The sequence below is a fragment of the Lepidochelys kempii genome, chromosome 8, assembly GCF_965140285.1.
Source record: "Lepidochelys kempii isolate rLepKem1 chromosome 8, rLepKem1.hap1, whole genome shotgun sequence".
Taxonomy (NCBI): Eukaryota; Metazoa; Chordata; order Testudines; family Cheloniidae; genus Lepidochelys; species Lepidochelys kempii.
In genome coordinates, this window is record NC_136387.1 from 66577549 (window position 1) to 66590754 (window position 13206).

General features: G+C 41.1%; 1 protein-coding gene across 7 annotated transcripts in view; it reads left to right on the plus strand.

The window, feature by feature from the left end:
* The first annotated feature begins 324 nt into the window (after nt 1–324).
* Nucleotides 325–13206, plus strand: part of VAV3 (vav guanine nucleotide exchange factor 3) — a 248586-nt gene continuing 235704 nt past the window's right edge. For 6 of the 7 annotated variants that reach the window (XR_012160359.1, XR_012160360.1, XM_073356849.1 and 3 more), the window contains exon 1: nt 460–741. Coding sequence is in view for 5 of the 7 variants with exons in the window: in XM_073356849.1 (XP_073212950.1) it covers nt 538–741 (204 nt within the window). In the remaining 2 variants the exon portion in view is untranslated. Of the gene's footprint in view, nt 742–13206 lie in introns of all 7 variants that reach the window. The other variant, XM_073356846.1, reaches the window with a different exon arrangement.

Genomic DNA, 13206 nt, shown 5'->3' on the forward strand with positions numbered 1-13206 from the left:
TCAGCCAAGGCTGAGGGAAGAAGGCTGCTGGGTCCCTGCTGTCCACTGCTGCTCAATGTGCAGGCTTGTAGAAGTTACAGGAAAGTGGGTACATCAGCCCAACCTGATCATAACGAGCTCCCCGCTCTGAAACGGGGCTGCAGGCGCGTTTGTCCTTTTGCCTGGCAGGGGCTTCTAGCTGCAGGAGAAGGCCCTGCCTAGGAAGGCGAGGCCCCGGGGCCACCAGCCCTGCAGGCAGCGCCACAGCACCGGCCCCTCCGCAGAGCGTGCACCACCGGCCCAGGGACAATGCGCGCGCACCTGTCCCGAGCCCATCCTCTCGTCTGCGCAGAGGGGGAGGGGGAAGCTCGCACGCAGCCTCTCCAGCCGCCGCCGCCCGGCCGCTGCTGCCGCTCGCGCTCTGCAAAGGGCCGGGGCGCTCGGAAGAGCCGGAGCGGAGCACTGCGGCGGCGCGGAGCCCCGAGGGCTTCCCTGCCTCTCTGGGTTTGGGGACCGGGCGCTTGCAGCCCGCAGCATCCTCCCCGCCTGGTGCCCGGCATGGAGCCCTGGAAGCAGTGCGCCCAGTGGCTGATCCACTGCAAGGTGCTGCCGCACAACCACCGAGTGACCTGGCCCACGGCTCAGGTGTTCGACCTGGCGCAGACCCTCCGCGATGGGGTCCTGCTCTGCCAGCTGCTCAACAACCTGCGCAGCCACTCCATCAACCTGAAGGAAATCAACCTCAGGCCCCAGATGTCCCAGGTAAGGGCCCCGCTCCGCAAGGGCTGCTGCTGCCGCCCTCGCCTCGCATCCCCCATTAATCAGCTGCTTAATTTCTTTGTGCAAATGCGGAGATGCGCTAAGTATCCTGCTCGTGTTTTGCTTTCACTTGCGCGGTAGCATTTAACTCTGCAAAGTATTGGAGGGGAGGATGCACGCGAGGTGAAAGATGCTATAGGGAGTTAAACCCTATTGTATGGGGGGGCACGTGTCCACCCTCCGTGTCCCCTACCGTAGTCACTGCACGCTTTATGAGAAGTACTCAAGCTACTCTGTGTTTACAGTCGTTATTGTGAAGTAAGGAGGTATTGAAATGCCTCTTTTTTAAAAAAAAGCAAAAAGTAACCCTCTTAAAACCATACAAGATACAACCCCTCCCCAACATATTTCGGTTTTGTTTTGTTGTCAAATTCTGTCCCGATGAATAGGTCAGTAATTTTAAAAAGAACGGTGTCATGTAGAATGAGGAATCTAGGAAGCTGAATTACCATTGTCTATAATTACAATAGCTAGGGGGAAAAAGATCCCAAGAAGACTAACTTGACATAAATCTTGCTTCAGCCCTCTGAAGGTTTCTGGGCATGTGGTCTAATCACATGCTGGTGTTGTTTGTGTTTCCCCAACCATTCCTCAAAAGACAGGCAAAAAATATAACAAAAACCGTGTGTGAGATTTTTAGGTGTGTGATCTTCATGGAGATCAAAGCTAAAGCTCAGGGTCCCTCTCAGTCAATCCTGTGTGCTTAGGTCTTGGATTACATATTTATTGGGGATCTCAGAACAGAGGGGCTCCTTCTGGACCTCAGAAGCTGTGATACCCATGCACAAAGTTGTGATACCCTAAGCACATGATTTCAGTTTCGACTGTAAATTTCATGCTTTTTGTCAGATAAAATTGTACCTAATGTTACTTCTTTTCACCCCCCTGCCCAGTGGTGTTTGTGAATTTTCTTTTCGTTTATTTTTGAGAGGCCCCCAGCCTATATGGCACATGATGCAGATGGGGAGCTCCTTTGAAGTCACTGGGGTTTTGCAAAGGTGTCTTTTCTCATGGAATAATTTACAAAGATCAGGGGTCCAGTCACTGATCCTGCAAAAAAGCACGTGCTTAAATTTAATCATGTGAGTCGTCACATTGAGTTAAATATGCAGAAGGTTAAATAGGTGGATAAGTTTTTGCAGGATCAAGGCCTTGTTTTGTATACCTTTTTGAGTTGTATAAATTATAGTGTTAATCCTTATTTATGGAGCGGTAATAACCATAGTTAAGCTACCTTCCCAATATAAGCCTGTTTTTTAGTACACTTTGCTTTTCCCTCTAATCTTCCTGAATCTTTACATCCTGCACATCAACTCTGGTAGATTTTATCTGAGAAATTGTTTTTTTAATTTTAAAAAAATTAAAAACTGAGCAGTTATAAAGTTATGGTGTTCTGAACTGCAAACACCTGTCCGTCAGATTTGAAAAGTTTCCTAATGATTTTTTGTGTCTTGTCTCAAAAGAACTTAGAATCTCTGAAATTGGGCCTGAACCTGCAAATGAATCTGCTTGGGTGGACTCTGTGCTCCTGTGGAGACTCATGCAGAACTGGGGTTGCATTTTATTGGCTTTGCTGAAGACAAGTTCCTCTTAGTCTTATAGGGGGCGATAAAGAGCACTGTTAAAACTAATAATATGAAAAATGTATTTACTATAAACAATTCATAATTAACTGACTTTTTGTTTCTGGTTTTGCTGGATTGACCTGGACAAACGGGTACATGGGGGGCATGGATTGGAAGTGGGAGCATGGTGTGGGGGGGGGGAATTGTGGTGAGTTAGAAGTTTGGGAAGAGATATAGAGAGCATGAAGAGTAGACAGACGATGATAGTAGGTCTGAGGACTGAGAGGTACCTGGTGAGGTAGCAAGTTGCCATGCTTCCTGTTTTTTGAATGGAAGGGGTAGGGGTGAGAATGCAAGTGCATGGAGTGGTACGCAGGAGAGAGTAGGGCTCCTCAAGGGCATGGAAGTTGCAAAGGACAGGGGAAGCACAGTGGGATGTGTGCAGGGGACTGGAGGAGGCATGAGAGGGTTAAAGGGACGGGGAGGGTGGGTGGGTGTAATTGTAACTTGTTGTTTTGGCCGTTACATATATTTTTGAAAATTTTAAGGTGGCAAGTTAAGGTTGGTTGATAAAGAGTGATGAAGGATTATATGTCTGTGGCGAATTGGTTGGGTCTCTTCACTGTTCATTTCCAGACATTCTTGTGTTTTTGTTTTTTTTAAAGAGAGGTCAATTTTTTTGTATGAATATATATGTTAGGCCATACTTGAATCACGAGATGATTGTCAAATAATTGCAGCTGAGTTGCGGACAAGACATGGAAAATTGTGGAAAAGTAATAATGGACCTTTATTAATTGTGTTAATTTGGAAAAGCCAGAGAAGACCTATTTGTTTAAGAAAAATTTGCTGGAACAATATAAACACTCAAGTATTATATTATGCCTGCTAATTTTTTTTGATAACCAGACATTTTGCTGCAACTATATTACAGTCAGTAATGTCCAGGACTCTGGCTGTCAGCTGCCTGGGCTGACAGCGGGAGCCCCGCCATGTGTGGGGCTGACAGCAGGACCCTGGGCTCCCACTATCAGCCCCAGAAGGCTGATGGCCAGGACTCCCGTTGTCAGCCCCACGCTCTCAGCACCACCTGGCTGACAAAATTGCTGTGGAAGCTTAATATTGCGGGATCCGCAATTGCTGCAGTATTGTGAATTAATTAGGGACTTATATACATAATATATACACAAACAGACACTAGGAGTTAATTGGACTCCAGTGAAACATGGTTTCAATTTTTCACTCTTTTTAAACAAAGATTTTGTTGAGGATTATATGTAAATGGATATATCTTCATTGCCCCAGAATGCCAGTCTTTAATATGGTGATGTAAAATGTTAACATTATATTAAAATATTATGAGAAGAGATTCTGAGTACAAGTGGTCTGCTTCTAATCCCACTTGATATGCACCAGTAACTTCACTGACGTATACGGAAGTTAAGTAGATGTCTGCTGAAGCAAGAATAGACTTTAACATTTGCTAACATTTTGCAACACTTTCAGAATACCAGGACCTAATAATTTGTAACATTTTACTTTTTTCATTGAAGCTATTTTAGACTAATAGGAAGGCAATATTAGTACCCAGGCTTAGGAACCTCCTCTTATTTCATGTGTTTTTAAAAATAGATGCTTGTACAATTAATGTAAATTGGACTATGTTTGCTTGACATATTTAGTCCACAATCACTGATTGGTGTCAGTTATATTCTTTCTTTTTATGACACCATTCTCATCTTGGCAAATGCATTTACTGCAAAATATTCTGTAAAAGCCAATAATGCATTATAAAAAAAACATATCAAGAATAAATTGCAACCAGTCAAAATAAAAACTACACCAGCAGCATACTAGATGCAAATGTTATGACAGACATTCTAAAATACTTAATTCTTCAAAATTTGAGTAGTATACATGACACTGTATAGAAGAGGTGGTATTCTGTAACTTTTGTTAAATGACGTAGAGATTGTAGAGGACATGAATTTTAACTGGAGCAAATTCAGATGAAATTCAGATGAAATTATAGCACATATTTAGTAACTGCATGAGCTAAGTAGGCCTTGCTAGATTGGAACAGAGCACTAGTTCATCTACTCTGGCATTCAGCTTCTGGCAGTGACCGTCTTGGAGGGAAGAATTCTTCTTCCTCCAAATCCCGGTTCTCCAACTCATATATTTAGCCATTTATGCATCCCTGTATGTGGAATGAGTGTGGATGATTCCTTGCTGATCCTTGTAGGCAATCTGTTTTGTGTTCTAATGCATACGGTCTGTTGCTATTATTTCCACAGCTTGCAAAACTATAAATACTTTCAAGATCAACTGTTGGATATAGCTTCATATAATACTCACATTTCATTATGAATAAAATATGTAAATATATTCTACTGGGTTAATGAACTAGAAAGGTTTCTTCATAATAACACAATATTTTCTTTCAGAGTGGTAGCCGTGTTAGTCTGAATCAGCAAAAAGAATGAGGAGTACTTGTGGCACCTTAGAGACTAACAAATTTATTTGGGCATAAGCTTTCGTGGGCTAAAACCCACTTCATCGGATGCATGCAGTGAAAAATACAGTAGGAAGATAGATATACACAGAGAACATGAAAAAATGACTGTCTGGTTTGGCCAATGTACATGGCAGAGGGGCATTGCTGGCACATGATGGCACATATCACATTGGTAGATGTGCAGGTGAATGAGCCTCTGATGGTGTGGCTGATGTGATTAGGTCCTATGATGGTGTCCCTTGAATAGATATGTGGACAGAGTTGGCAATGGGCTTTGTTGCAAGGATAGGTTCCTGGGTTGGTGTTTTTGTGGTGTGATGTGTGGTTAAGAACATAAAGAACATAAGAATGGCCATACTGGGTCAACCCAAAGGTCAGTCCAGCCCAATATCCTGTCTACCGACAGTGGCCAATGCCAGGTGCCCCAGAGGGAGTGAACTGAACAAGTAATGATCCAGTGATCTCTCTCCTGCCATCCATCTCCACCCTCTGAGAAACAGAGGCTAGGGACACCATTCCTTACCCATCCTGTCTAATAGCCATTAATGGACTTAACCTCCATGAATTTATCCAGTTCTCTTTTAAACCCTGTTATATTCCTAGCCTTCACAACCTCCTCAGGCAAGGAGTTCCACAGGTTGACTGTGCGCTGGGTGAAGAAGAACTTCCTTTTATTTGTTTTAAACCTCCTACCATTGCTGGTGAGTATTTGCTTCAGGTTGGGGGGCTGTCTATAAGCGAGGATTGGCCTGTCTCCCAAGATCTGTGAGACTGAGGGATCGTCCTTCAGGATAGGTTTCAGAGTAACAGCCGTGTTAATCTGTATTCGCAAAAAGAAAAGGAGTACTTGTGGCACCTTAGAGACTAACCAATTTATTTGAGCATAAGCTTTCGTGAGCTACAGCTCACTTCATCGGATCCGATGAAGTGAGCTGTAGCTCACGAAAGCTTATGCTCAAATAAATTGGTTAGTCTCTAAGGTGCCACAAATACTCCTTCAGGATAGGTTGTAGATTCTTGATGATGTGCGGTCTGGCAAGCTGCTTTGTGCAGATGGACACTTGCAACTGCTTCAAACTTCACTGACTTGAACTTGACTCTTTCAGGTACAGGGGTTTGTTTATGTGGATCAAAACCTATAAGGGCCAAATTGTGATCTCAGTAAAGATCTTGCTAATTTATGCTAGGTGCTAAGTGCCTTTGCAAAGTGAAGAGAATCCTCTTCTCCCATTGATTTCCATGAGAGCAGTCACTTAGACCTTTGCAGGAGGCACTCTTCACATTAGAGAATCATCCCCAGAAAATTTCAGAAATTATTATAACCTTGGATACATTTAAAAATGTATTTAGGTCGGCAGTGCATAAATAGAAAATTAAGGGCTTAATCCTGTGAGTTGCTGAGCATTCTAAAAAGGTACTGAGCATCAACTTCCATTGTAGCTTAAGAGAACTGAAGGTGCTTGGGGAGATACTGAAAATCTTTCATGATTGGGCTGTACATTTGCAATGTTTTCAGAAATAGTTACACTTGTCAGTAGTCTAATAAATTCTCTGCATTATGTTATATCTGCATCGTAGGATCTCACAGTGCTTTGTAAACACTAGTTTATTCTCCTATTCCTGTGATGTAGCAAGTAGTATGTTATCCCCACAGGCACAGAGAAGGAAAGTGCCAATGGTAGACTTGGAATTAGAATTTGGGAGGTCCTGGCTCCCAGATGCATTCACAGTCCACTAGTGCTTTATTGCTTTGTAAGCCAAGATGCCTGTGGTAATATTTTGCCTGTATTGTTTGACCCTCATGTGGCTCTTTATGGTTATGCATATGTCTTTTGTAGAGTCAAACTGGTATTTTCCTGTTCAGTTTTGTCAACTCTCGTGGATTTGGTCCCTGCTACAAGCAGAGTTGTGATGACATGAAGAATTCTGGTTGTCACACAATTTTTGGGAAACGAAAGACAGAGCAAGACACTGGCCACCCCGCACTGTTCCTCAGACGTTCTTGTCAACTGCTGGAAATGGTCCACCTTGATTATCACTACAAAAGGTCCCCCCCCACCCCCCTGCTCTCCTGCTGGTAATAGCTCACCTTAAGTGATCACTCTCGTTACAGTGTGTATGGTAACACCCATTGTTTCATGTTCTCTGTGTATATAAATCTCCCCACTGTATTTTCCACTGAATGCATCCGATGAAGTGAGCTGTAGCTCACGAAAGCTTATGCTCAAATAAATTTGTTAGTCTCTCAGGTGCCACAAGTCCTCCTTTTGTTTTTGCGAATACAGACTAACACGGCTGCTACTCTGAAACCTGTCATAAAATGTCCTGTAGTCTAGTGAAAGGTGCATTAAACTGCATGCCCAGACAGCACGAGTTCTACTCCCAGCTTTTCCTCTGACTGCTGTTGACATTTCTGTGTCCTTCACATCACTTGTTGTGAACCAAAGTTTCATGCCTTGTGGAGTAGCTATCATTAACCAGTTTCAGAGAGCAGATAAGTGATAGCTTGCATTGCAGGTAGAGCTGGGAATAGACCTCAGGCCTCTAATGTTACAGAGTCCAAGTCCCCCACTTTGTCACATAATGCTTTCAGAAGGAGCACAGCAAATTAGATCTTTCTGTATCCCACATTAATACAGTGTGGCTCTATGCCACCTTTTAGCCGCTAGACCACATAGAGATTTATGACTCTGTTCCCATGGTAAGAGAACTAGTTCTTTAGATAAAATGGTAGAGACTCTGGTTTTTACATCCAGAGCTCTTGGGTTCAGTCCCCACACATGACTCAAGTAGGAGTGTTGTTACATTTGGCTATGATGTCTGTAACCACTAGACCATAATCCGCTGTCAGTGCTAGGAATAGGAACCAAGCATCCTGCTGCCCAAGCATTCCACTGTTGAGTCACAAACACATGTGTGACCCGCTGGCAAGATGTGTGTGGTCTCTCCCTGTATGGGCTGGGCTACATAGAAGATAACAGCATGTTGTTCTCTCCCACCCACCCCCTTACTCAAGTTACTCCTATAACTAAAGTGGAAGTGGTTTGTGCTGTGGATCTGAAGGTTATGGATTCAAACCCTGCTGATGACATATGTGGAGGTAAAAAACCCACACACATGTGTACAAGTCAGTGTAAGGACCCTGCAAAGCATTGTATTTAGAAGCAAATTTGGTTATTGTGCAAATGTTTGTTTTAGTGTTGCATTTTTATTATTTGTATTTGGTTACAGGCAGTTGTCCCTTTTAAGAATAGTGTTTGGCTGACTGACAGCAATGTGCGGGAGATTTTGTGTGTGTCATGAGAGTGGAAGACCCAGTGTGTTCAAGCTCTAAGAAGGCCAGAACTTGATTTCGTAGACTTACTTTTCCAGAAAGTCAGCCTCATTTCTGAAGGACTAACGTTAGTGCTTATGAGGGACTGCTAATGAGCTATACAGCCTTTTGCCTGTAGGTCACCAGTGTGAATTGTGCCCAGCTCAGCAGGGATTAAAAGTTGTTCCCATCAATGGATATTTAATAGCTCACGTGAGAGGAGTCTGACAGGTCCCCGTTCCAGTTCCCATGTCACAAATTCACTACTATGCTTTGCACTAGAGTAGAACCTCTTTGGGGCAGGGACTGTCCCTGCTATGTGTTTGCACAAAGATTGACAATGGGACCTCTGTGTCCGGTGAGGATCCTGTAGCACGGGCCAAAATCACATCACTTTGTAAGTTTGCAAGAACTGGCAACATCAGTGTCATGCGTGTACTGGGAGAGGGAGTTCAGAAGACGACAAAAAACACGTTTAATCTTTAAAAAGACTCCTTTTTTTTTTGCCCTTATGTGTTTTTGGATTTGACTCATGCATTTTGAACTTTGATATTGGTAATAGTGCATACTTTGTCTGGTGTTGCACAGAACAAACAAAGCTGCCCCGTTACAAGCGTGGTCCTCACTGTAAAGCAGTGTTGAGCCTTCCTAGCAGCCAGAAAGGGGGATAGGAGAGGACTGTGTTAGTTTAATTACAGAGACCATTGTATGGTGCCTTAACATTTTGTTGGAAAAGTTTTCGTGAGATGTCGCATCAATACACGATGACCTTGAGTCATGAGGATTGCACAACACAAGGTAATGTTGGAGTGTTGCATTGTAACTGTGGTAATTCCATTTCATGACAAACTGCTTCCCCAGGGCTGGATTACACTGGTGTAAATAATAAAAATAGAAATGACCCATAACTGAAAGTTCTAATCATAATGTTTAATCTTAATTGTAACAGATACTGGTTAAATTGTCATTAGAAACAAATTAGCTGGGCTGACCTGCATTACACTGTCTTTTTTCAACTTCTATATCTGTGGCACTTCGTAAATTTCATTTTGAAATAGTTTTTGCAATGAGTTCTGTTAACTTGTGAGAAATTGCTAAACAGGAAAGCAGGAAGTGATGTGCTGCCAGCATTGGAGATCACTAAAGGGTATATTTATATAAATTATTTATTTAAAATAACCGTTTCCTGAAATCGTTCTTAAAATAATAAAATAAATCACGGTTTACTTTGTCTAAATTTTTACCCCTTATTTTGAAGGGAGTTTGTTTTTTTCAAATGATCACCTAAAAATATGGAAGTACGTTATTGCCATTCTGGCTCTGAGTTATCTTTAGGTATAGAAATTAAGATTTAATGAGAAACTACTTCATGCTTGGGTGGCAATATATCTGCCAAACTCCCTGTGCAAAGAGATGTGACTACATCCCTTAAATCTTAGGAGGGGACCAAAGGATCTGAATTTTGAAAAAATATAAAATAATTTATAGTAGTCCTTGGTAATGTCCCCAGGAGCCATGATTGTCTCATCATTTTTATTATAATCTCTTTTAAAATTTGATTTCTCAAGGATTTTGAGCTGTGACAGAGAGTCTTACAAGATTGGAACATGGCATACTAGTTATCAGCTCAGGAAAACTATATATTTTTTTTAACAGGAGAAATCCTATTTGATGAACTAATTGGGGATTTAGGAATTTATAAAATCAAAAAGTTCATAAAATTTAACATATCAGAATTACAATATTTATAGTGCATAAAATAATTTATTAATCATCCAGTGACAATGCACATAAGTAACGGTAACTAATGTATACAGTGATGTTTCTTTGTTTGATAGAATTGCTTCTCTTCCCTGCTGCCAAATGGATCAGTCTTTTCAAACCTTAACAGCTACTTGAATATTGGCTGAAGGATTGAAGTCACATTCAGTGGCAGAAAGATGACTTTGGCAGCAGAAAAATGATTTAGATAACTGGCTGTTCATAAGATTGGTGCTCATAAAATCGGGGTTCTATTGCTTTTTGCACTTGGTTTATTGAGTTATGAGAATGCTAAAAGGGTTATTTTTAGGTGTTAAAGATGCTTTTTCTGTAACTATAAAAACATTTGGTTTAGCTAAAGTTGGGAAATGATTTAATCTTTGGTATGGGATGGGGGGAATAACATGAGGGAGAAACAACAACATGAATTAATTAATTAGTAATGTCTGTTGTTGAGCATAAGCAACAATATTTGAGAGATAAAGTGTTTGTAATTCAAATAGCAGGCAGTCTCATCAAACATGCCCAATTAAACAAGTGAATATTTTGATTTGTTTTAGCCCCTGATCCTGCAAATATTTATGCACTTGTTTAACTTTATTTACATGCTTAGTCTCATGAGGCCAAGTAAAGTATATGCATAAGTATTTGCAGAATTGGGGCCTTCATGAAATAAATAATGTAGATTAAAAAAAGAAAGAGATTTCCTTGTAAAGAAAATGTAGCTGTAACCTGATCAATTTTGCTCAAAAAAAAAAAATATTACACAGGAAGAGTAATAACTTGGCTCTTGGTATGAAACTTTTTGACAAAGTTACCAACTGCACTTATTCTAAGAAAGGGAAGGAAATAAAAATGGTCATCAGATCAGTTTCCAAATATTCTTTACTTGATTCCCTTGGAGAGAAAAAGGAACATGCACTCGTAATATTTTTTAGGATTATATTTACATGTTAACCACTTAATTAGTACTTAATGTAGCAGTGGCATGTTGCAAAGCTCATCTCAGGTACTGCCCCATGCACCATATTTAAAATGCTGCATGTTCTATGGCCTATTAGCAGTAAATATGCTGCCACTGGTCTCTCACAGAAGCTATAGTGCGTATCAACGGCAAAGAGTTAAATTAAACATCCAGATAGGCTTGAGGAAACATTCAGCTGGGGTAGCCTATGATGTTTTCTGCTAGGTATGCAGGAGAAACTGAGTTATCCCCTATTCTTGAGCTGACGGGGTGGGAGTGCTCTGGTGGCAGCAGGCTGAGCAAATCCTTGTGAAAGGGAATGAGTGAAAAAAGATGGTGGACGACAGAGAAGAGAGGTAGCAAAAGTGGGAGGCAAGCAATCAGAAGAGAAGAATGTGAACTAGAGAGAGAATAGGCAGGAAAAGAAGGAAGACAGATTAGAAGGGGCATCAGAGAACAAGTGAGAGATTGGAAAGAAAAAAGGAAAATCATTTAAGATTCATGCTAAGAAAAGTCCACAGAGCCAGGTCTTGGATGTCCTGTGTTACTCTTAATGCAGTAATGGTGGCATGCCACTGAATGCCGATTATAACCTGCTGACTGTATTCTAGGAGGTTAATTACCAGGCAGTAGTATTTGACAATCTACAGCTATATTGTCTGTGGATTTAAACATCAGGAGGATAAAGGATCTCGGTTTTCTGGCTCCAACCTTTTCCTTTGCCCGTTTTTTAATTTGACCTTTAGTAAAAGAGGAAATTATGGGAGTAAAGAAGCAAATGGGAAGGTAAAGACAGTAAGGTGACTGGTAGATGAGAAGGAAATATGTGGGTATTGGAAGGGGAAAGAAGGAGAAAAAGAGGGCCGTTTATGGAATATGGAACATTGTCAGGTGATGTCAGCACCAGGTTGACGGTAGGGTGAGAGTGAGTGGTAATGTTGGGAGATGATTAGGGGACCTGGTAATTATAAGTTAAATTCCTGGCAACCGACAGAGCTTCATAGCTGAGAGTAGGCTTGACTGGCAAGGGAATGAGGAGGGGAGGAATTAGCTAGGGAGTGACAGATTTTGTGTGTGTGTGAGAGAGAAAGATAATGATGTTATCTGCCAGTATCATTTTTATGTTGAAGTTTTTGTGGACCACCAAGGAATTCAGGGCAGCCAGGTATCTTATACTGTGGAAAAGGCCACCTAGAACACTTTCTGATCTGTTCTGCTGTGATGTGCCAGGAAATGGGGAGGCAGCTTGAGATTGGGGTGGGGGTGGGGGTCGTGGTGCGCTGCCGCCCTTTGAAAGAGCAGAGAAGTTTTTCTTTTGTTCTATGTTGTTTAGATGACTCTGAATACTGAGATAGTTATTTTATTGGACCACTAGCACTTGTCTCTTATTAAGATCTTTGGTTCACTGTGAGGATAAAAAATAGCAACCGGTCAATTCACTTTGAAGTCCTACCTTTATTTCCAGTGTTAAAATTGCATTACAGATTCTGTAAGGAATTACCTTAAACGTACACAACTTACTTGTGTCTGTTCTATGGAACCTAATTACAGTGCTTGTTTCTGTAGCACTCCTATTCACATTCATTTCAATTCATTACCAGACTTGGTGACCTAAAGAAAACATGACTGTATATCTGCATACTTTGGTTTTTCTTTTGGTGGCAAATTGGCTCTATTTTCTACACATCCTGGTTGTGTTAGGTATCATCTGCAGTTGACTGTTTTGCCCATTTTTTGCTTCAGTTTGATAGGACAAGTGCCAAAACTTAGAGTTGTGAAATACTATTTTGTTTACCTCCTGTGATTTCTTAGAAATATGTATAATAGTTTCTAAACTGTTAACTTAATAGCACGGATATGTCTTTTTATTTTAAGGAAAAAGATATTCTCTCCTATGTAACTGAACACTGTTGAGCCTGACTCAACTTGTAGTTTGGTGGGAATAATATTTTAGAAAAGCATTCAGTCAAAAACCACATTAATTAAGAACAATAATAACAATCTTGGTAACCTTGCATAGTCAAAAGAATAGTCACAGAATAATTGATTGTTTGTTTGCATATTCAAAAGTTGGAGTCTTAGACCCTGATCCTGCAAAGTGGTCCATCTATGAGGAGTCCTACTGAAATACCCTGTGTGAGCATACAATTTGAAACAATACACAGGATATTAATACAAAGATTTTAAATTCTTAAGCCATAGATTTTTTTGCACCTGTGAATTTCAATTGTTCTGCATTATGACTTAAACTTGGTTTCTTCCTCTTGTGATTTTATCTGCAAACATT